At 25.9% G+C, this 26,720-nt stretch overlaps 1 protein-coding gene across 2 annotated transcripts in view; it reads right to left on the reverse strand.

The window, feature by feature from the left end:
- Positions 1-5,314: 5,314 nt before the first annotated feature.
- LOC112604078 (protocadherin beta-11) overlaps positions 5,315-26,720 on the reverse strand; it is a 44,920-nt gene continuing 23,514 nt past the window's right edge. For both annotated transcript variants that reach the window (XM_025352956.1, XM_025352951.1), the window contains exons 3-18: positions 14,956-15,045; positions 14,747-14,877; positions 14,592-14,657; positions 13,429-13,521; positions 13,168-13,275; positions 12,223-12,324; positions 11,994-12,119; positions 11,476-11,566; positions 11,291-11,400; positions 10,918-11,232; positions 8,826-9,025; positions 8,559-8,673; positions 8,342-8,496; positions 8,088-8,269; positions 7,403-7,695; positions 5,315-5,513 (exon numbers count right to left, since the gene is read on the reverse strand). In XM_025352956.1, coding sequence (XP_025208741.1) covers positions 5,436-5,513; positions 7,403-7,695; positions 8,088-8,269; positions 8,342-8,496; positions 8,559-8,673; positions 8,826-9,025; positions 10,918-11,232; positions 11,291-11,400; positions 11,476-11,566; positions 11,994-12,119; positions 12,223-12,324; positions 13,168-13,275; positions 13,429-13,521; positions 14,592-14,657; positions 14,747-14,877; positions 14,956-15,045 — 2,255 coding nt within the window. In that variant the 3' untranslated portion in view covers positions 5,315-5,435. The remainder of the gene's footprint in view (positions 5,514-7,402; positions 7,696-8,087; positions 8,270-8,341; positions 8,497-8,558; positions 8,674-8,825; positions 9,026-10,917; positions 11,233-11,290; positions 11,401-11,475; positions 11,567-11,993; positions 12,120-12,222; positions 12,325-13,167; positions 13,276-13,428; positions 13,522-14,591; positions 14,658-14,746; positions 14,878-14,955; positions 15,046-26,720) is intronic.

Below are 26,720 nucleotides of genomic sequence, written 5' to 3' on the forward strand. Positions count from 1 at the left end.
AATAGTTATATCATGATAATATTGTTATGGTTCGATCCGATGTCCTTGCGATAAACTATTAGTTTGATAACGAATGGTAGATATGACCAGTGTGACCTACTCGGTATGAGTGAAAATTGTTTTTCAAACGATAAATTACCTTCTTCATTTCAAAAAAATGATTTAGTATGATATTTTAACGTAAGTTGAAAAATAATTTTAGATAAGTACCTATTAAGTAATCGTGGTTAAAAATTTAAAAGATAAAAATTGATCGTCATCAATTGGGTAATCAATAATTCATCATAAGTTATAAATCATAATCATTAATCGTTTATCAGAAGGAAGTATAGACGTAAGTACAATATACAATTAAAAACACAACTGATAAAGATTGAATGAAGTTAAATTAATTAATGCCTATGTCTTCAACGTAATTAATTAAAATAAAAAAAATTAGTATACGTACCAGTGATGGTCAAATGATTGGTAACACTCGAATTGCCTCCCAAATTTAGGTCGGTAACATTTTTAGTTTTTTCACTCGAATTACCTTCGACTGTTTTTGGAAGCAATTCGAGCATACCCAAATGGTCTACACGAATAATTGTCTCTCATGGCATACTTAGATTATTAATTAATACGTCTATTTCTGTAGTTATATGTGTACTATTGATTACTATCGATTTTCGAAATGTTTAAAAACATTTTTAAAACATACAATATTTCATAGACCGTTTAATTTGTAGAATGTAACGATCTTGCCGATCATTGGTTATCAATCAAAGATTATTCCATCATCAGTTCAACATAGGTAGTCAGTTTCATTTGTGCAACCGTTACCATAAATAACACAGTTTTATAGAAATTAACGTTATTATCGCTATTGGCGAAAAGGACAAAACAATTTTAATTTGTGATGATTTTAAGTTAGGATTTAAAAAAAAAACTTAACTAATGTTAATTAAACGATGAACACCTAGATTGATTGATTATAATTCGGTTTTAGTGAGTTGTGGCCCAATCCCTAAATAACGTACGGTAGTTGCGGTTCGGACTTATGAGAAATATGTACGAATTACGACTCGGGTTTATGAAAGGTACCTACTTACGAATTGCGGCTATAGATTAATGTAAATATTATTTAGGTACATATATGCATAAATTATATATATATTTTAATAAATATACTATATTATATACTCACAAAAAAATCAAATTAGAAGTGTAATAAAAACACGTAAATAAATGTTTAACCACAAGTCTCCTACGACTTGAGCACAAGTACGATTGCACAACACAAGAAACTGAGTTTGCAGCATCAACATGAAGACGGACTTGTTAATTACTTGGGTCGCAATTCACTTGCAGTTAAAATATCGTTGGTCCGTAATGACCATAACGTCCATAACTAACTTACACCTAAAATATTATTGGGACGCAATTTACCGGTTTCCAACACCGGAAACGACACGTCGGGTCGCAACTCACCCACAGCCAATAGTTATCAGAAGCGATTCCAGTAAAAGAGGGTTATTATCTAAAATAGAAGGCGATTCCACGAAAGGTGATTCGCGAACACTCAAAAGATTTTGTCATGGGGTGAAAAATGAGGCTAATTTTTTGCTTTTTGATCAAATTAAAAACATAATTTAATACTTCGAGACCATAAATATAAAGTAATATGTCACAGTTTTACTTAATTTAGTAGATCTTGTTTTATTTTTTGCTTGTTTATTTAATACTTCACTTGAGGTTATATTTACAACCCCATAATAAGTAGCTATTGAGATAAGTCTTATATGGCATGTTACCCAATAACAAAATATATTAAGCATTTAAGTTTTGAATTAACATTTTAAACATATTTTTGATTTAATTATAAAAAAAATGAGAAAAAACTCAAAAAGTTATAGTTTGCATTTTATGTTTGAAGTTTTGAACTGTTAATTTAATACTTATTTATTTATACTAATATTTTCTTTTAGTCTAAAACACATAATACAATAATTACAGTACTTACCTTTACAGCTATTTTACTTAACTTTACCTTTATTGTTTTTATAATCAGAAAATAAAAGTTTAATTGTTATCTATGGTTGTGAATAGATACGTATATTAGATATCAGATAATAAAAAAAAAATGATTATAATTCACATTATTTTTTTTATACAAAATAATAGGTATTATTATGAATATTGATAAATAATTATGAGAAATATATCCCTTTTCTCATATAACCATTCTTGATACTTACACTGATCTATATTCTATATGCTAATAGGTGTCATAGTATTGGCGATATTGTATGAAGATATCGGAGGCAGTCGATAGCCTTTAGGTATTAGTATTTAGAAATATTTAATACAGCTTGCTCGTCTTGTACGATTCTTAGGGGATGATATACTTATTTGAAAATAAAATATGTTGAGTTTTTTCTCGGAAGATGTTTTTGCAGTGTTGTACAAAAAGTGATTGTATTCAGGAATTTTTATACAGCTTCTACCAATTAACATCGACCGGAAAGCATTGTAGATAGCAACTAATAAAAATAACATACTATATATGTATATAACTATTATATACGTATAACAATTTACTATGGAAAGATAACTATTTTTAATTTTGACCACCATTGCACAACGATACAAAATCTAAAATAAAAACAGTGTCATTTTTTATTATAAATCAATAAAACTTGAAATGTACCATGGCGTGTAAATAAACCGTTTTTTTTACCTCTATAAGGAATATTTAAAAATATTATTTATATAATACAGACTACAGTAATGCGTATAAACCTACTGTTCTGCTATCGTTTGAACTTTGAACGTGAATTTTAACAATAAAATAAAACTATAGGAATTTTAGGTTTAGCTAAAATTTACAAAAATTTAAGACCACTCAATAAGTAACAATAATAATATCATGATAAAATAATATTAGTACGTTAAAAGCTACAGAATTAAATGTATTATTCCAAATGTAAATAAATTGGTGAATTGTAGTGAAGTTTATTTTTCGAGGTATAATTATGCTTATGCTAAAACAACGTAATTATACCTTATTTGCATAGATATATAAATTTACTTATAAATTTCTTTTGTTCCTGTGCTGTCCTCGTTTAAAAATCGTTTTTTCTTTGTATGGCGTGTTATATTTCATATATCTAATAGTTTGATACCTACCTATTTATATATAAGTATATAATATACTATTTTGTATATATCTATGCAAGATGTAAATAGGTCTCGAGTTTAAAGTCGAAAGTAAATATATGTATTATAGGTGTATAATATACTATGTATATATAGTTTAATATTTTATCTATAGTATACTTTACAGAAATTCGCTATCATAAAGTTATACTAATTTTGTTTTTTTAATTATGAACAGGTATTTTATTTTGAAGTGAAATATGTTTTAAAATAGTTTTATACAAATTACCTAAGCGTTATAGAGAAAAGAAATACCCACCAAATTTATAGTTAAAAACAGATTAAAAATATTATTTTTAATTAATTATTAAACAATGAACATAAACCAAATTCTACAATCAAAATATTAATTATACATTCATTATAAGATAAATTTGAACCACCATTCAGTAATTACAGCCTAATAGAGTGATATGCAGAAGATTGGTATACATACCAATTATGTTCATAAAGAGTATATTGATAAAAAAATTAATTTATAAAATAATTCTGAATAATATACAGCAGTATATCTTAATAAATTAAAAAAAGATTGTTTAAAAACTGCGTATACTTATATTTTTTCAATAAAATTTGAATAAAATTTGTTTATCTATAGACTATAACTAATACTACCTAGTTGTCTTACATATTTATATTTTATAATAATTATACTGTTAAAAACAAATTATACACTTCAATAACATCTTCGTTAATCATACTCAATATTTTTAAAAATACCACCATTTTCTATACTAAAGATTTTTAGAACTAATTTAATCAAGTATTATGAATGTTTAAGATTTTTGAGTTACTTATAGGTATATAATATTGTGCACTCGTACACTAAATACACTGAAAGTATTGTATTCAATACTATGGTCACGCAATTTATATGCAATTAAACGTAAAATATCGTATTATAAATTCATGGTTATTCTGTATTCGTGCGCTTAAAAAAGTATTCGAGTATCTGATAGCAAAATTAATACCTAGTTTAAGTATACAGTAATAGTATTGTAATTTAAAATAACAAAAAAAATAAAATTCAAATTATTTTTAGATACTATTATATTATTTTATAATATGCTATGATTAATACCTAAAACAATGCGTTTTATATAACATAACTATACCTAATATATTACAGGTTAATATATTATAGCCAGCATTGTATTATGTAATATTATTTTTAGTGTCTATATATAGTTACGCTGTACGGCTATACATTAATTTTTAAACTCCGATTGTTCATAAATTGTGCTTTAACACACGTAAAGAAACAACACGAATCAAGTATTAAAAGTTATAACTTATAAGATACGATATTATGCAACAGCAAATTGCTCAGTGAATAAAAATTAAAACGCAGAAGTAGTCAAAAAAATATTATAAATTGTAAATTTAAAAATAAAATTTCAATATTCGATTCTATACAACATGTTAACGTATATAATAACAATAAAAATAATTAAGAACATTGTTATTATATTTAACCCAAATAATAAAGTAACCGATTCTCTGTGAAATTTAATTTTAAAAAGTACTCGTGAGTCGTTGGTAATAGCGGTAAAAAATTATTGCAGTAAAACTGTTTAATATAATTATGTTCATTTAAAAAAAACCCCGATTTTCAGACGAGTTGCATTGTTCCACAGTGACAAAATTTTTATAGTGATATGTTATGCTATTGAAAAATGAACAGAATTGTAAAATTATAGTTGTCTATTGTATTTATCACTTACAAACTGCAAATCAATAAATCATACATAATGAGTAATGTGTTTATGTATAGTATAATAACCTCCAGTGATTTGTAAATATATACCAAAGACAGTTGTTTAAAACATAATTGTATGTATTATTATTTATTGAACAGTAATCATATATTAAATGTTTTGTAAACAAATATATAGGTAGTAGATATTTTATATAATCCAGTTCGAATATAAGACACACATTTTATAAAAATTTAATAAAGTTAATTACAACAACAAAAAAATTAATAAGCTACATGAATACTTCTATACAATTTTATGTATTAATATATATAAGAGCTACACTTAACATATAATATACCTATATGACTAATTTTAACACAATAAAAAGGAATTATGTATTTATTTATATACACGTTTTATGAAAAATGTATGTATAATTTAATAATATAATATAAATATCTTATGTTATAATTTTGATCTTATTACATAGTTGTTAATACTTAACACTTTAGTTTAATTTCGAATGACCGAAATATCTTAAAAATAAACGGTTAAATTATCTTCTCTTCTTGTTTCCTCGACTGGAGTCACACTGACGCTCGGGTCGATCTCACGCTAAACAATAGAGAACAATACAATAAATAATTAGGTGTCATAATTATAAAACCACTAAACAGTAAACAGTTATTAACAATAATATAATTATATTATTGATAAGTTTACATATCTCGCACAGTACCTATGTAATATTGTTCAACTATATTGTTGTCTAATGTACGAGTATATATACATGTGATAAGAATATTTAACTGATTGGTCGTTAAATGTATACCTTTAATAGCAGACTAATATGCGTCGATAAAACGCCTAATAATATCATAGCATAGAATAGATTAAATTTAATCATAATATCATAAAGTACATAAAGTGAAATTTTGTTTATTTAATTGGAAAATATTTCAAATATTATAGCATAAATATCCAAAAAGAAAACGTATGTAAATATTACGAATAATAATTCTTGTTTATCGTTTTTACTAATAATTTAGCCATACAGTTAACATACATTGCAGTGACTATTTAGTAAATAATAATATATAATAAGTATCTACCTATTATTATTTACAATATAATATCGGTAAATTTAAAATAAAAGTTAAAACGTATATTATATATTATACTCATACCCAATAAAAAAACTATTTACTAAACGTTTTCTAAAAAAAAAAAAATAATATTTAAATTTTTTAAGTTATTTAAAATTAGGTTTTTAGTTAATAACCGTATAAACAAAATAATTGTATACTGCGTATCTTAAATCAAAAAAACACTTAAATACGATATAGTTTCACTTTTACTAGTATGTTAAATGTAAGAAATACATAGATGAATTCACAATATCAAATTTGTTATTATCTGGTACTTATATAGCTATACTACTGTACATACATTACGTATAATCAAAGGTTAATTACACTTAATTGTTAAATTTATTTTACTTTATAATTTCACTAAAACATGTTGTTTCCTTTATTGACTATCATACTATATCTAGTATAGATAGCTACCTACTTGTTGTATAACTTAAGATTTCGAACTTAACTATTGCTATTAGATTAGCTGTTTTAGTGTTTTGACTGTTCACAATTCGAATTCAACTATTGAGAATTAAAAAATGCAGTGGTAGAAGTGGTTCAAAGAAATAAATGGACAAACGAATATTATGCTTAGAAAATGTCGTTGATTTAATTCACGTTACATGTTATTGAAATGAATACATATTCTAATACATTTTTGTAATAAAGTTATCCTGAGATATAATTTGAATGAGAAAAAATATCGATGATGATAGTAATTTATACATTAAGGGCTGCTTAATGTTTGATTTCCATTTTTAAGCTATTACTAATTAGCAATAATTTTTAATTTTGTTTTCTTCACATTATTATAACGTTAATAGCTTTCCTGAGCTTTAGGGAACCACATATTATGTGCATGTACCTAATTATTTATAATAAAATTTTTTTTTATTACATTTAATTAAATTATTTTATTTATTTTTATTATTATTTATTTATTTTTTGTTATGTATCTACTACCTAATTTTAAATTTTTATACATTTAAAATTAACAAATTATTTTTAAATGTATTAATTTTATTAGTAGAAACGCTGGGCTTTGATCGATAATTAAATAAATAATTTTAAATATCTAAATACTATTTATATAGGATACTAATATATTATACAGTTGAATGTACGTAATAATGTTATTATTGTTTAAATATCTGTGGAAAATGTTTATAGTAATAGCACTAATATCCAATAAGGGCCAATTGGTTTTTTGGTTAATCATTTTTTTGTAAGTATCTAGTATTACTTCCACGATATATTAGACATAAATTATCTATAACCTTATTATTTACATTAAAAAATTATTTATAAATTTATTATGTATATATATTCTAATATGATATTTATTTTATTTTGATTTATTTTACATACCGTCATGTGAGCACACGAATTACGATCATCCCAGCTGAGCTTCTTAACACGTTTTGGGATAGCCTCAGTGGGCCAATGGGGCATTCTAGAAAATCTGCTTACTGGACTTGGAGTGGCTGTAGTCGTAGTGGTCGAAGAACCAGCAGGTGATCGGCCACTACCTCCACCACCCCTGGGCACTTGTGGTGGAGCCGGTGCCGGGAACTTATGCCTAGATCGAGGAAGTGTTTGCTGTACAGCGCCCATTTTAGCTCGACCATTTCCATTAGTTGTCCCAGGAAACATTCTAGTTGCTATAATTGTCAACAATCATAAAAATAGTAAACCAATGTCATATATTATATTAATCAAGTATATTAATAATTCACATTTTACATAAATGTGTTAGATACAACAATAGTATAGTATTTTATAGAGTAGGCTATTATCGAATTATTCAAATATATTTTTATCTAAATAATCATTTAAGTAAAAAATATTTACATAAATTAAATTTATAATTATTCGAATAATTTTTAATTAAACTTAACCAGAAAATATTATTCAAATAACTAAAAATAATAATTGTGTTCAAAATTTTAAAAATATCAATTGAATAATTATTAAGATAATAATTTTTCCAACTCAGGTATTTTTTAATTTCAGTTTTAGGTTATACGATTTTTTTAGAAAAAAAAATACAAACTTTTAACTGTCGCAGTGTATAAAGGATCGGCTGAGTCTTCTTTTGGATTGAATAATGGATTTTGCATTTTGGTGCCCACTCCAACTAAACGTTTTTCGTCATATATCGGATTGGTACGCTTAAATCCTTCAAACTTAGTACGTACGTCAAAATTAGTTGCAGTGCCAAGTTTTGGTCGTTTACTGAAAAAAAAAAAATAATTAAATGATAAATTAATAAAAAAATATTTTGTTTTTGTAAATTAAATCAAATACTTTTTTTGAATATGGATGATTAATGCTATTATAACTAAGCTGAGGACGCTTAAAATAACTCCAAATATCACAAATAGAGTATAGCTGTTAGCAGATGTTCGACCAGCAGACCTTACAATCGTGTCTGGTAAATGTACAATAATGGGTACTGAAGCCTATGAAAAAATAAAATATTATAAAATACCGATTAAAAAAAAAATAAAAATTGAAAACTTACTTGTCTTGGAGGAATTCCAGTGTCTGTAGCCACAGCTACTAAATGTGCCGTGGAAGTGTTAAGATCAGATAAATCGCCCAGGACAATATCTCCTGAATCTTCAATGGTGAACATTCTAAAATATGATTAAATAAAACAAATTAAATTAAACATTCATTTTTAATGCAATTTTAGAAAAATAATTGTATTTTTAATTTTTAATGTAGAGTAATAGGTTATGTGTAAGGTTTGATAGTACGATAAAATAATGTTATGTATTGTTTATACCTAGATTCCGGGCCTCGCAGTGCTAAAGTAACACGATCACCACGATCACCATCTGCGGCTTCTACCTTACCAATCACAGTACCTGGTAGTAATTGAGATAAAGATATATCTGGCACATAAAACTCATATTGTGGATATCGGAATCTTGGATCCCAGTCATTGACGTTCAATACAGTGATGTTGACAAATGCAGAAGTATTCTGAAAATCATGATTTTACGATTTATATGAAAATAAAATATAAACTTTTTTTTATTGAATTTCGCTGAAAGTTTAACAAATATTAGTAATGATTACTAAAAATATATTTAAGCATTAGAGGATTTTTTGTCAATTTAGAGTCAACGGATCATTTAAACAACATTTTTTTAATCAAATCTTTATTAATCACTATAATTAAAATGGAAGAACCTCATAAATTTAGGATCATATCAGTAATGTTAATATTTTTAAGATTATGATTATAGTATCATACTAAAGTATATTATGGATATAACCCACGATGTATTCTATGTGGTGACATCATTCCTCGTCTGTAATCTAAACTCACGTCAAAACCCAATGAAAGCAACTTCTGCTCCAATAACTACCCTATGAAGTACAAGTGATGTGAAGCTTACAAATATCTCCAGCAATGTGAGAAACCAAAAAAAATAAGTATGATCACAAATTACCTGTTAACCCTAGTTTTAAGCCTAACAATATACAAGATAAAAGGTCAGTCTCAAACTTATGCTCAGGAAATTCTTGGCAAATCCTTACAGTATGCTACTCCCTTCCCAACTCAAATATTAGTCCATTAATATCATGCTTCATAAATAATTTTAATAGAATTTTATCAATCCACTAATCCAATTACTTACCAAAGTATTTTTCAGTTTATTGTATAAAAAAAAATTAATAATTTTTCTGTAAATCTTTTAAAATTTAATGCTAATAATCTCAAAAACCATAAAAATAAATTTCAATATTTATTATATGATAGATGAATAATTATTACTGCCGTAATAAAAAAAACAAACTTCACCAATTATTCACATATTTTCATACCTTGATATAAGTAATTAAAATCTAATCCACCTCTAAAACTTCATAACTTACGGTGATATTCAATTAAAAATTTGATCAATAAAAACATAAAAATTATTTAATTACACACAATAATATACTGTAAATGTTAAACTAAATAATATAGTTATTATGATAAGAGCGTTTTATTTTCATTCACATCACAATATTTTGAACGAAGTATTTACTGATTACTTTGAAACAATTAAAAATCATTTTATTATTGGTACCTATTGACTTAATGCTAAGCACAATTTTGAGGATGCGTTCAAATAACTCATACGACTTATGTCTATTAAATTATGGTTAATTGTACATTTGTTTTTCATATATAATTATTTGTTAACAATTGAAAAATTAAATCTGTGGTGTTCAGTCATATACGAGTGTATACAGTGTTTAGATATTTCTAATTTGATGTAATGTATTATAATTAAACATAGAATAAAAATACTATTAGTAATAAATCATATAAATTGAAATATTTCCAAAAATGGTTGTAAATCAGAAAGTACCCCAGATAATAACAATAAATTACCTACTTAAAATAAATAAGGATAACCGTCGCACCTGACTGAGAAAATGCAGTTGCAAATATAGTACGTCAACCGGAAAATTCGGTATATTCCGAAACAAATCGACTGATCATACAGTCAACATATCTCACACTACAACGACGTAATTAACTAATAAATAGTCTTGTTCCCAAAATCATATAAAATATTATATTATAATACTAAATATGTTTTACTCCGTAAATAAAGATTATTAAAATAATATGCGGTTATTGATTTATGTGAAGTTTATCAGTGGAAAGAGATCTGTTCACCAAATTCAGTCATATATACGATAGTATGAACAAAACAGCGGAAAACGAGAAATCATGGAACGCATGATATGCAAAATACACTAATCATGTTATAAATAATATTTCTTATTTTGTATTACATGTGAATAATGTATAGTATGGACAGGAGTTTGTATTTTAAAAATATAGTTTTTAATAATAATATTTAAATACTTACCATAAAACTGTCGGTGGCAAAAGCATAAAACACATAATTGTCTATCGTTTCGTAATCCAGCGGTTTCTTTAAAATAATATCGCCGCTGATCGAAATCGAAAATATGTCTGTATAATTGCTGAGCCAATACTTCAACCGCTTATCCTTTGGCTTATTGGTGATCACGGTCAGCAGAACGCTTTCTAACGGCACATTTTCCAACACACCCGCTTGATAATGGTCTTGTAAAAATTGAATTTCACGAAGTGACGTACCCGGTCGGCTTATAGCTAACGTGGCCAGTGCATAACGATCGGCGTTATCGAATTGTGTGGCCTGAAATGCATATTATTTTTTCAGTCATACGCGCAATTAGTGTTGACTTTATACATACTCGAATGACCATAGTGACCGGTTGCAATAAATCGTCTTCTGGAATGGCACGTTTTACGGTAACACTACCCGAAACTCTGTCCAGTTCAAAGTATCGAGATTCTTGAGTATCTAAATTATGATATGACCAAAAAAATTAACTTTTAACATATAACAGTTCATATTAAATTCAATTCCAATACCAACCAGAGTTCAGGGTGTAAAAAATATTCGCATTTATTCCGAGGTCTTGATCGTATGCAGCAATTTCTCTTGGAAATACCTTAAGTTTTGTGCCCTGATTATGTGTAACAAAAAAAAAAGATTATATCATGAAGAAATATAATTAATAATTTTGATCATGTCGGGAATGAGTTTAATACATTTACGCATGTTTTATTTTGTCATTTCATAGAAGAAATTACGTTCAGTAAAAAACTGTCTTATATATTAGTACATTTATTACTATATTATAAATAATTATAATACACACATAATATAAACATTTATCATATTATTATACCCTGAAAATTGACGAAGATTTATTTAAATTATTTTATTTTTTATTTAAAGTAAAAAAAATAATAATAACTTATTGTATTTTGCATACAAGAACTTTTTGCTAATTTTGAATACACTGGTTTTTAATGTTTTGTAGTGCATTAAATTCACAGCTTCGACTATGATCATTCTACTGAAAAGTTTTAGTGTATAATATTCGTTACTTTGACTGCATTATCAGGTAAAGTGGCAGTATATCTTTCATCATAAAACTTTGGATTTTGATCATCTGCATCAATAATGTTAACATATATAACAGTATCTGTGTATTGCGGTGGATTTCCTTGATCCTAAAACAAATAAGTCCAGCCACAACAAATGTATGAAGTTATTGTATGCCATTTTATGTATAGTATTATCTGTTATTATATAGGTAGGTATAAACTTAAGTACCTGTGCTCGAATACCGATTGTAAAATTTGAAAGGGTTTCGTAGTCCAACGCTTTTCTCAACACCAAAGTTCCTTCTAGACCATTGACGAAAACGAAAAAATCCTAAAAAATTGTCATGACATTAATTTTTAAGTACCTATCTATAAATGTATGACAATACTTTATCTATCAAATGTGCATCTAAGTATAAACTATCTAGTCCAGATTCTAAAGTGAACATCTGTTAGAGCCAATTATTAAAAACACACATACACATACATATATATATATCACGAAAGACATAAATGTTTTATTCGCCAATTTTTAATTTCTTATTAAAAAAGTATGACGTTATTATTCATATTTATTTTTTATACAACACTTATTTATTAAAAATTGTTAAATTAAGTTTTTCCTATGATAAAATTGGCAAGTGTGTTTTTGTGATTGGGAGTATGGTTATGAATTCATTAGATTTGTTAGTATGAATATACTTAAGTTATAAATTAAATAAATTTATAAATTATAAATATAATATAATATATTTATTTTTATAAATAAACTTTATATCATAAAAATCATAAAATCTTAATATATTATATTATATAGGTGTCCGGATCGTTACATACATATGTATAACATACCTCTAAAATATTTTTACTCCCACCTATGAAAATTGGCTGCACAAAATACACAATCATCGTATAAAATATTATAGTATAATATTACGATCAAAGTTTTAACGGAGTATAGAAAAATAATATCACAATCAGAATTTATTTGTAAATATACAATATCTTATCAAACAAGCCAGAGAACATTAATAGGTACAATACAAGGTTAAACCTATACATGTATAGTAATACATAGGGACTTAAAATGTTATTCAGTAAAAATTCAAATAAAATATTTATTATTATAATGTTACTTTTGGTTTAGTAAATAATAAATATGTGTTTGACTTACTGAATGTGGTCCCGGAAGCACGGAATAATGTACAGTGGAAAATGGACCGAGTTGATCAGCATCGATAGCTTTGATACCCTGGAGCACTCTGGTCCCGACCACGGTCACCTGTAATGATAAACACGCGGAAAATCGATTGAAAATAGAAACATTGTAATGTATATATACATTATACATGAAAATAATGACTAATACCTATAATAGGCGTATAATTGCATAAACAACAACAAAAAATATTGTTTTAAATGAAATCACTCATACCTCGGATATATTGAGTACGTAAGGGGCATTGACAAATATGGGAGCGTTATCGTTGGCGTCGGTGACTCGAATGCTCACGGGAATCGCAAAGTTCTGAAACATGCACAAAATTAGTTATACAATATAATATTATATTATTAAAGCGCTTATTTTTTTCTGGAAGTTAGAAAATGAAATTATATTTTATCGCAATTTTACTGTGATATAATTATTATAATTAGGGCTGTAACGGAGAATACTTTTAAGATGAATTTGTATTTTTTTTATGATCTACGGAGTATAGTCTTTTAGGATATGGTACATAAATGATTCAGGTATCAACAAAATCATAAACCTACGTAATTTATTTTTCATTCCTAATTTAATTGTATGTGTATTTTTCATTTTTTTTATTAAATATGAATAATTTTTAATTATTTTATTTAAATATACAAGAAACATTTATTAATTTGATTTTAAATTGTATACATTCATATATTTACTATATTATTTATATAGTATAATAACAATTGGTTATGGGATTTATTGTGCAGTATAATATTAAAAAAATTTAATTGATTATAAATACACGTTTAGTTGCTATTTATCTGTATGATAATAAATAATAATATTGTTTGAATTTATTTCATATTATGTTTTCTATATAAATATATTAGTCATAAAATATAATAATAACATTTCTGGTTAAGTGCTTATTTGTAATGCATAAAACTTAACTAAATTTAATATTTATATTTTAAAGACACCGGAATATTTTTAATTTTTACATTTTAATTATTTTATTACTGTATATTATGTATAATAATACAATACATTTATTAGTAACATAGATAAAATAAATTTTATAAAAAAAAATTTTTTCTAATATTTTTAGAAGACATTATTTTTATATAGGATATATTATATTTACCATTATGTATTTTTTTTTTTACATTTTTATTACATTATAATACATATATTTTTATTTTTTTTTTATACATATTATATAAGTGGCAAAGACCCTTTGATACAAATATGTACAACACTACAACTATTACACTAAATTAGGTTTATCTTGACAAAAATTATGTAAATATTTTAAAACTCACATAAAAAAAAAAAAGAAATAAAGAAAATATTTTTATTAAAATAATATATATGATATTATAGCAACGAAGACTTACTGGATCGGCTGTATGTTTTCGCTCGCAGATCACATTTACGTAAACGGAAGATGGTCCTGAAATACCCTGAAATGACGGCACATACGCGACATTATAATTGGTATGTAGTTGAACATTTGATATGATAATAATAAATTTATAATCGTATAATATACTTCTTTATCGAGTAGTTTTGTCAGTGTGAGTTCTTTTGTTCCGGGAAGAATGGCGATCGGACTATCTACTTCTTTCAGTGATAAATTTATGTTTCCACTTTCGGACGTGTCTCCGTTTATCTTCAAAACGCCTGTAAATGTTGAGGAAGTTAAAGTTATATTGCTTATAATTTTAAAGAGATTATAAAATAATTGTAAATTTTTTATACCAATAATAGATCCGACTGGTACATCTTCGGACACGAAGAAGCTTTCGGCCGAACCGCCGTTTTCTAAATAACATCGATTGTCCACCACAGCTATAAAAGTTAAATTAAATTAAATATTTGCGCAAAAAAAAATGTGTATGACTTGAAATATTTTTAAACGCACAAATCCTTATAATGATTATGACTTAATACGTTTATTGTAGTTGAAAATGATTTCTAAAGATAACTATAGCTATAATAACTTTATAAAACTTAACGTTATTTATAATTCTATGGGAGAATTGAGGAATGGCTGGCAGTTGAGTAAAAATGAATATGTTATCTTATGGTAAAAAAATCAACAAATTTAAATTCTTTTATTATTATTATTATTATTTTTTTTTTTTTTTTTGAAACCCGAGTAAAACAATGAGATGGAAAATGCTGCTTTCGCCAACCATAACGAAAGCATATTCCTATGTACAGATGGTAAATAAGTATATAGACAACAGGTGCCAGGTGGCTGTTGAGGAGCTCAAGTGTATCAGCATACTCTATATTATAGGTATGTTTGGAGTAACAGGAAATCCGTTTCGGATTTAACCGAACAAATCGCTACCGATGCACGCAAGATTCTCCTCACGGTGTATAACTCATAAAAGTACAGCGTTTCACGTCAGTTATATCATATGTATATATATATTATTATGTTTGTGTGTGTTATTTAGGAGAACGATATTTTTATTTATTATTACGAGTAACTCTTATAATAAACCGTAACGTGTTGCTCGGGAGCCTTTGAATGTTTTCGTAACTTGTGATGTTAACAAATAGATTTTTCGTTATTGCAGATAGATTTCATTATCAATTAAATAATAAATATTAAATAAGTAGGTAATCAGGCATTATATTATATATTAGGAAATATAAAGCAATCAAAATTAATTAATTAATTACATTTTTTCAAACATATGAAAGAAATAATTAATAAATTTATTTATTTATCGATTCTAGTTGATGAGTTGTTTATATTAAGTCGATAGCTATAAAAATTATAGGGATATCGCGATCGAGTGCACTACATTGTCTATATTAAAATATTTATGACATAATTTTAAAATCTGTATGTATGTACTAGATAGATATTGTTTTCTATACTTATAAACATTGTTGAAATTAACCATTTAGTTTAAAAATTGTATTATGTTAGTATGTAATACCAGCATAACGTGGTTAATGAAAAATTTCAAATTTTCCAATAATATTTTTTTAGTAATATGTATTAAAATTCAAATTATTTTAAATACACGCATATTTGGTTTATCAGTCAACAAATTATATTAAATTATTGCTTATGCCGTATAAATACTACAATGTATCGTTGTACTCTATTTCTCATTGAACTAAATGTATGTATTTTGTAGATTGTACTCATAATAAAGTAATATTATGTGCTATAAAAAAATAGCAATGATTTCTATGAACCTACAAAAATAAAATTATGTGCAATAACTACAGCATAAAAGCCTCTTGAGTAATAATAAATATTTTCATAATAATATTTATAAATATATCTAATGGCATACATACAAAATAACATAATGTTCATATTTTTTGTACCTACTTATTATAGTTTTAACCATTAATCCAATCACGAATATTTATATGTTCAGCAGTAATATACTGATTGATATTGATCCATTTATTTTTTTTTTCAATTATATCATAGATAATTAATGTCGTTATTCTTAAATACTTGTTACTTATCGAGATTTTCTCGTTTATTATAATATATAGTCATTGTAAGTACGTTTGATTTAATTGATTCACGCTGAATATCTACACTGTAAATTCGAAAATATTCGATGCATGTAAAGAATTCAGGATAAGTCAAGTCACTTGTACATAAATTTTAAATTTTAAACGAATTTCAAATTAATCTTATATAAATTATTAATCACTCATTGTTAACTGTACCTTTAAAATGTCGAACAGCTCATGCTAAACGGTTTAGGTGTGTTTTATAGCCTGACATATTTTTACATATTTTACTAACAATAATTATTATTTCGTTTCAGCTGCGAAATATCCAATTGTTATACTTATATTTATTTACTAAGTGGTTTTTTTTTCTATTTTTTTGACAGCTTATAGATATTTCCAAAAGAAAACATTGCCGGGAGAGACGACGATTTGAAATTTTCGAGTTTCTCCAATGTAGAGACGAAAATATGTATGATTTTTAATTATATAGATATGCTAATTTTCTAATTCGGCGACACGTATCTACAATAGCTATATACATCAAAATAAAATAATAACACTACATTAGTATACACTTAATATGTAGGAGAACTATTCAGCAATTTCGAGCCACTTGTTAAACGGTCGTGACGACTACCGTAACATCAGATTTATCACATACATAAATGATAATACGTCTGAGCATTATAACTTACTTTTTTAAAATAATTTTCACATGAACGTCGCGTCGTACTGGACAATGTGAACGTTTCACGTTTCGTCGAAATCAAAGGATTATTTCGTGATCATCTTTAAATGTGTAATTGTTTAATGAATTATTCAAATCGTATAAATGAGTAGTAGGTACTTGAATTATAATCGTATACTATATAATATTATTGTGTTGTACTAAACATATGATTTTCCGGATATGATGAATATATACACGGATGTATACAAACAGAACACGTATTATTATTGTGTATTTATATTTTAAAATGGCCTGAGGTAGAGTAAAAATATTATGATTGAATGATGTTTTTTACAGTTTTTAGTGAAACGCGCACAATGTTATTGTTCATCTTCCCCAATAATAATAACTCAAATGATTTTTAAAAGGTATTATTATGTTTATTAAAATCATATAGTTCCAATTTCAATTCAGCTATCTTTTGATTAATTAATCATTTATTTCGTTGTTATTGTGAAATATTAAATATTATGTAATTTTTTATTCAGACTGAAATCATTATATTTTACTAATTCTACTTAACATTTATAAGTTTTAAATGATTCTCGTTTAAAGAGGAAGAATAAAAGTTAAACATTTTGATCTAGTTCTCACCTCAATTTTTTTATTACTCAAAAAAAATAATTTTGGTGTAGGTACTATAAAACTATACTAAATATATCAAATATATATCATAAGATCTTCAAAGTGAAGCTTTAATGCATTTTTTCCATTAAAACCTATATGTATTTTAAAAACTATAATAGTATTAAATTATACTTCAATTTCCAGCTATCGATGTATCTATTTTTTAAAAGAATCGTTTACTCGACGTATCTTCAAATAAAATGTACCGCTTAACTGAGCTACTATAATATTTGGTGAGGTGAAGTGCGATTTCACGGTAAAATTGATGGAAAAAAAATTATGAGATTAACGGTTTTTCTTAGTACCTACAGACATATAATAGTGATCTAAATCGCCATACCTACACGTATAGTATAAAACTTAAGAATTATACGGTTGTACGAAAAATCTATATTTATTCCGTAAAACATAATAGACTTAAAGTAGTGTTTTGATATATTTTATTTACTGACTATTATTATAGTTTCAATGAGTAATCAAATTTAACGTTAGTTACTAACATTATAACGTTATGATATTAAAAAATTATATATTACACACAGATATTATAAACCGTATATTGTATATCTACACACAAAATAATCGACATTTAAGTACGTAAATTAATAAAAAAAATTAAAAAAAAAGAAAAAGGAAAAAAATCTATAAATGCATTGACTTGAGTGTTAGACGCTGGTGAATTCTAAAAATAAAATTTCACTTTGACACTTAGAAATGACAATAGCATCAAAGCTATTATACTCAGTAATAAAACAAATCTATACTATTGTATAGTTCAGTAGTTGCTACTGTCTGGTTAACCACTGACATCATAATATTAGAATAAAGTCAAGTTAACTACATCAATTGAATATTATTATTTATAGTAGGTATTATAATCTATAATCTATTGGTAAATTTTGAACAAAAATAATAACCATATTATTAGAAGATGATCGATGATTGGTAAAAAAGTCTTCACTTTTTTACTTATTGTTTTCACTTTATGCGATCATATAATTTAAATGAAAAATTTCAAACACTAAGCCAGTCATTAGGAACGATATCCGATGACCACAATCATTGATGTAATCAAAACTTCTAATAAATAAATTATCAAGTATATTTTTATAGAGGATGTTATGGTATAATTTCTTTTTAAGCTCTTTGTGTTGAATAATAATTTTAAATATTATAAAACTATACAAAGTGCCAAAATGGAAAGTTTACTTAATTCCCTTCAATTAGTGCAAGACTATGCAATATATTACTAAATATGTTAGTCACTAAATAGTTTTAAACATTTGGTTTACCGATAAGACTTTTAAATTTTTTTTTTTTTGTTTTTTGTTTTTAGGGCGTGATCTGCACGATTTATAGCTATCTATTTATGGGTTCAATTAGTTTTTATAAGTCAGCTGCTAATATTTTAATATGATCTAATTATTATAGTAATTACTTACTAATTTTGTTTTTATTGAGGTTAGATTAATATATTTGGTAATTTGGTTAGGATATAATGGTTAAATATTTAAAAAAAAATACATTGCTATAATTCAAAACAAAATCATATAAAACAGAATAGCTATATAATACACACTAGGCCCACTAAACATCTTAATTTTAACCTTGCTATATCAATATATATACAAACAAATTATTACTGGAAATCGAAAAAAAAACCGATATTCATAATGTGACCAAATCGTTAAACGATATGCATAAATAATTCTAAAATATTGTATTTAGGTATAGAACTTTTTTTTTAAGTAAGCTTAAATATTAGCGCATGTATATATTAATAAGTACACGAAAAATTATGGAAACTCATTGTTAGTTTTTAAATTATCAGTATGTGGAAGCCGAGAATGTCGCAAAAAAATGTCTACTGCTCTACAAAAAGTGATTTACTATTGTACTTAAAATTAACACAAATATAAACACCTTGTATTAAATATTGACAAAAAAAATTAATTGATATTGATGCAACAGTGTTTATTATTTGTATGCGGTGGTGTGAAATAAACAACTGACTCACTCGAAAATTTATCTTCCCGGTAGATATATATATATATATAGGTTTAATAGCATAGCCAAATATTTCCTAACGTTCTCACACATTCGGGAAAATCCGCGAATATACTAGACTATAATATAACCGGCGTTGCCAAAAATACTATTAAATCTAAAATTAATATATTTCATTATAATATAACGTTATTAATTGTAAAGATCATAAGACTTATTCAACATAAATACATAAGTTATAGATTTTCACGTTTAAACCGACATTAATTGTTATACATATATTGTATCTATATAATACACTTGAGAAAAAATATAATGATCGCATGTTCAACTTATTAGAGGACAATACCTCGTGGAGTTATTGGTTTAACTAAATAAAAAACTGTCCAAAAACCTGCCGAAAAATAATTTCAATTTAATATTGTATAGGTGAACGCCTAAAACGCCAAGTCCTTAAACTGCTCAAAGCCAACGATTTAGCAATGCAATACAGTAGACTGCATACGACTATATTTTGGGATCGTATTGTAAATATAATCAGCCTACAGTGCGTATATTGTATTACGGCAATATAAAAACGTTGTCACGATCCGGCGACCACATTATATGTACACATGTATATACTTATATAAGTGACATCGATCGACCAAATCGCGATGTGTCAATTCGTTCGACTTCGGTGCAGAAATGAATCGAGCGAAAATGATAGGTATATAGGTAGTATAATACTATAATGTATTCTGTGAGTTATTACACGCGGTCTGCGAATGGAGGAGATATGTTAAAATATTGTAGTTGTAGCGGGATAGTGGGCGATTGAATTTTAGACTTTGTTCGTGGCTATATTATGCGTACAATACAATAGAGCGATGTAGAAATTTAGGCTGTTAATCGAGCAAGATGAAAACCGCGTGTTTAAAATAATGATATTGCGTAAAGATGAGGTTTTGTGTTAATACACAGGATAATTTTATTGTTTTGACAGAAAACGCTCGTCATTTTATATACGTATTGGTGACTATTTCTCCAAAGGGTGGGGCGGTCTTTTAGTCGCAAAATGCAATGCTATTAATTTTATATTGTGTAATAATATATACAAGCAGAGTATTTTTCAGAAAACGTTGAGCTTTTATATTATGGTTATCGAATAGTCTGAGTAAATAGTTTTTCATCTATTAACAAAAAATAAATGTAGATTTTAGGTATATAGATGAATGTATGACTGTTTAAAGAATGCACTAAACATTTTGTAAAACGTGTAATAAAAACATTCAATACACGTCTTTTCTCGCTTCTTAAATATATTTGAAGTGCTTAAAAATCACAAAATGAAATACTAATATCTCAATATTATACACATCGTATGTTATTCTCATAAACATATTAGTTTCAAATACTATATGATATCTGCCATGTAAAAAAAATATATATTTCTACACTAATTTTCAAAAATTTAAAGTCAAGATTTAGAAATACTTAAAACTATTGTGTTTATAAGACAAATGTATTTTTATTTCAAGTACCTTAAAGTGAGCGTTCGCCGAAAAGAATCCGTTATACAATATTATACTTATCTTGTGTGTGACACTTGTCTTAAATTTTGTCGGCAACTATTATTTTGTCTTGAGCATAATGTAATAATTGAATGTTTAAACCTACACATTGTACAACACGCTCAAATTCGAACAACAAATCGTGATTTTCACTTTTGACTCATTTGTTTTTTTTATTGGCGGCTATAAAAATATTATATAACGCACCGTGCATGCATAATAATTAATAATATTTACAAACTCAAGGCGTAATTTTTCGGGTATATTCATTTTAATAATTTCAACGGAAGCTTGGACAGATTTTAAGATATTTTTTTTTACAAACTTCTATGGTTTAGATTTTCAGACAAATTGTTAAATAAAAAATATGAAGAATAAATTATTTATTTTAGAATAATAATACTATTATACATTATATAATATGTACAACGCTTTTATCTTAATTATTTTTGATTTGATTCATTGAAATTTTTAAATACATCACAGAAAAATCTTTATCAACAAAATAGGTATTTCAATAGGTAAAATTATGGCAGAAAACAACGATATTTGAATGTGTTGAACAAAGTGTAGATAAATTAATTAATCAACATAATCAGTATAAAATGTACCTACATTATTGTAGAAAACTTATATACGTAATAATTGATGGTGATCTATAATAATCTTGGTACACATGCGTACATGTGTTGGCTGTAAAGATGGCAGTAAAATTTTATTAATCTTCAAGTAAGTAACTATATACAATATTTGGTAGGGAGAAATTTATTTTTGTAAACCAAGCTTTTAAAACATTTATTAGTAATATCTACAATAGTATCGTCTGTTATTAAATAGGTAATAATTGTTAGAACAATTTGAATCCTCTTAAAATTTGATCCTATACATTGGAGTGATTGATTTATTAAAATGTATTTAAATTACCTTTATAATTTATTTTTTGAATAATATTAATACAAATTAATCACTAAACTTTTAAAAATCGCTAAGTATAAAAATGATCACAAGTCTTAGTTAAATTCCATAACGTTTTGAGATTAAAAATAGAAGTTATATTTATTTTAATGTAGGTACATTGTGAAATTAAAATTACTATAATTCATAGTATTCATACCCAGGTCAGTCTATTGTAGATAATGTCAATAGGCCAAGCTTTCCCAGCAACCTGTTATTGTATTATACATTTAAGTTAAATATTGCAGTCTTATTTTCCATAATTTGTTGGAAGATTTTTGAAAAAAAATATATATTATTTTTAAATAAAATATTTTTGTAACGTGATTATATAATTGATACAATTTTTTTAGTGTCTTGATAATAAAGAAAAAGATAAATAAAATAAATAATTAAATTTATTGTTGTATAAGGTACGATTGTTTGAATAAGAAAGTCGTGAACGTCAAGAACGGGTGTTACATAGCATCGACTTGCGTCGCTTAATTCGTGGCGAAGGATAGTATAATTTATTAATGTTACAGTGTTGCATGTATGGTAAAAAAATTAGGAACGACATTGAAGCAATAATTATAAAATAAAGTTGACGAAAATATTTGATGGTCTTAGGTAGTATTTATTTTCTTAAACTTATTAATATTGATGAAACTATAGTAAAATAAGTAATGATACCTTATAAAGTACAGTTTAGAATAGATTTGATTTTTATCTAGAAAATAAATACTACAGGGGAATCATTGAACTATCTTTTATTGAAAAAAGTGTTTACAAGTTAATTTAGCTCCTTATATTTTACAATGAATATACCAATATTGCTTTTCTTAATTGTTAAAATTAATATATTATACTAATTACATTTGCTTTTTAGTTTTACCTTGTAGTTTTAAAATAATTTTGTCCGATATAATTTATAAATATTAAATTATCATATATTAATACATATTATTAAAGTAATTGAAAATCAAAAACGTATACGTATACATTATAACTTTTAGATATAATTAAGTGACTGATTAATAATTTTTTGTTTCAAAAAAAAAAAAAAAGATAATGATATTTTTCTATTTAAAATATTAATAGCTGATTCAAACCAATATTTCAGCACTTTTATGAAATGTCAATATTATTAACGTACTCCATTAATATGAATTTGAACAACAAGTACATTTATTTTGTATTATATTTAAAACAAGTGTTTCTTTTTAGTATGCTTTTATTTAATTTAAATAAAACAACTTAAATTGTGCTTAAAATTACTTTTTCATAAACCAAATACTATTACAAAACATTTTAAATTTAGATGACCAACATGCAACGACTGTTATTTATAAAAAGGTAATTTTATGCAAAATGTATTAGTTAATTGATAAATTTTCGTTTATAATAGTACTCGTAGATATTTATTTTTAACATAATTTTAAAAAACTTTTTCTTTGTTGTTTTTATTATACGAGCCGGATGAGAAAACAATATCTTCGGTTTGAAGAAATATTGTGAAATCTACAGTTATATTATTAATAACATTTTTCCAATTATTAAAAATGATTTAATTTTGTTAAATAGGTACAACGCACGTATAAGAAAAGGGTTGAAAATAAAACGAAAAACAAAACAGAAATAGGACCGGAAGTGACGTTACGCTTGCTCTTGCGGAACATCCGGCTGCTTCTCGACCAACCGTGCACTAGAATATTTAGCTTCCACCGGGATTAGTCAGTAAGTTTTATCAAGGATTTCAGGCTGATAATTTTTTTCCTTAGAAAAAATAAAAAAGGTCGGACCCTCGTGTCGTGCAATATGAATAAACTTTTACATAAACTAATCAATGGTTAGGTTATAGTGTAGTATTACATCATCCATACATTTAATAACAACTATCAACCGACTAAAGACTAATTAAAAACGATTCATATAATTATTGAATAACCTTCGAAATTTATTGTAACGTTAATAATCGTATAGGAATCCACTATTCACGTCAACAAAATCGCTAATAATAAAAATAACATCATACGTATACTAAATAGGATTAAAAGAACTACCTAAGTAATTTACGTATCCACGATGATATTAATACCACAAAAATTCGGAATTTTTAGAGTCAATAGACGTTGAACTTGCGTAGATCTATATTATAAGTGTCAAAAATCCACACTAGTTTATATTATACACTGCATACATAAAATAAATTATTGTTATTATATCTATCATAATTGATAAGCAACCGATTAAATTTTCTATGATTTATATTAAAAAAAAAAATAATAATCTCTAACGGTATCGATATAGGTACTCGTAGATCCGTTTGTATAAAGACTTAAATCAGATATATTAAAAGTTCAAACAGCTTAAAAACGTGTGTAATTATTGTCTAGTACTCTAATATACTACTAGTGTTTCAGACTTAGAGTAAACATCATTCTAAGCATAATTATTGAATATATGATAGGTAAATCAACATACATAATATTTATTTTATTTATATAATTATATAGCATACCTATTAATCTATGAAATAAATTATTTTCATAAAATTGTAATGTGGACGAGGACTCTGTTTAAAATGCAGCGATAACGATCTGCATAGTAGGCAAATATGATGTTTGAAGTAAATATTTTTAATGTGTTGATAGTACTTGGGATAGGTTCTCCAGTCTCAATGTTTCAAAATAACGTTTTCAATTAATAATCATAAGTCATAATATATTAAGTTAAAATGTTCACAGGCAATTAATTCGCCTACTATGAAAACAATACGAGATTTGTTGTAAATAAGTTTTGCATATAATTATGAATTAATAAATTTATGAGTGTTCTGTATATACCTATAATAAGTAGTAACCAATAATTGTATACTCGCATTGTTTTTTCACGTACAAATGTATATACATTTTCTTTTCCTACTCTCGATTTGATTTCGTAGATATGCCGTTAATTATAATTCAGTTGGTTCGATTGCATTCGTTTCTTCTTCTTCATATTTTTATTAGGTACTACAATACTTCATTCTTGTACAAAAATACGCGTATGTAATATATAAACAGACACAATATCGTAATGTACAGTAAAATCTATATAATATATATTTTGTTTACTTACTCCGCCCAATTATACAGTTTGCAATTAGATTTGTGTTTGTTCTAAATAGGTATATAATATACTTTCTTCAAATCACGATCGGAGGAATACCTAACCCGCTGAAGCAGACGCGTATAATATACAACAACAACGGCAACACAACAACGGCAGATAATATTGGAATTTTCCGGTCAGCGCTCGTTTAATGCGTATTTTTGTAGTATGTGATGAGTAAAGAAATACGTCAACGGAACGACCCAATTTTGTGTATGATGTGTGCAGTCTATATGTGTTTATGTGTGTGTATGTGTGTGTGTGTGTGTGTGTGTGTGTGTGTGTGTGTGTTACAAGAAAACTCAAAGAAAAATTGTTTTCGTATGTGTCGTTTCGCTCTGCACCGTTTTATATATTATTAAATATTATATATTAGCGTTAGAACTATAAGTACTATAATAATAATAATAAGACAGAGAAAAACGTGCCCATCTATAATGGACCGTAATACGTCACGTAATATCCTCAAGACACGTAAATCAAATAATTGGCACTACGCCGTGGGGTGTGTGTAGCCTAGTTCTAGAAGATAAAATAACAATAGATAGCTGATAACACTCGAGTCTAAGATGATAGGATTTACCACGGATCTGTATATAAGTATACACAAAAACATAGATAGGTACATCGATCCATAATCTAATGTAATCGAAATGTCGTGCGCGTGTTTTCTTTGAATCGACCGAAAAAAAATTACACACAACTATTTATTTAATTTCAGTTAAGTGGTGTAAAATATAAAGGGAGAGATGAACAAGTCTTTGTTAATTTTAATTTGTTTATCATTTTAGTCCAAGATTTAATAATATTTATAAAATACAAATATATAATTGAAAATTTTGTTTTCGTAAAAATGAATTTCTGATAAGTGAAATAATTATGTATATTCGAAACATTTAAAAGGAGTTATAGTATGCTTGTCTTCTCTTTTTTTTTTTTTTTTTTATGATAATATAATGAGGAAATTTAGTTCTATAAATTTAATTTATCCTGTGTTTATTTGTTCGCGGTGTATTCGT

Source organism: Melanaphis sacchari, unplaced genomic scaffold (assembly GCF_002803265.2).
Source record: "Melanaphis sacchari strain LSU unplaced genomic scaffold, SCAv2.0 Contig0_pilon_pilon, whole genome shotgun sequence".
Taxonomy (NCBI): domain Eukaryota; kingdom Metazoa; phylum Arthropoda; class Insecta; order Hemiptera; family Aphididae; genus Melanaphis; species Melanaphis sacchari.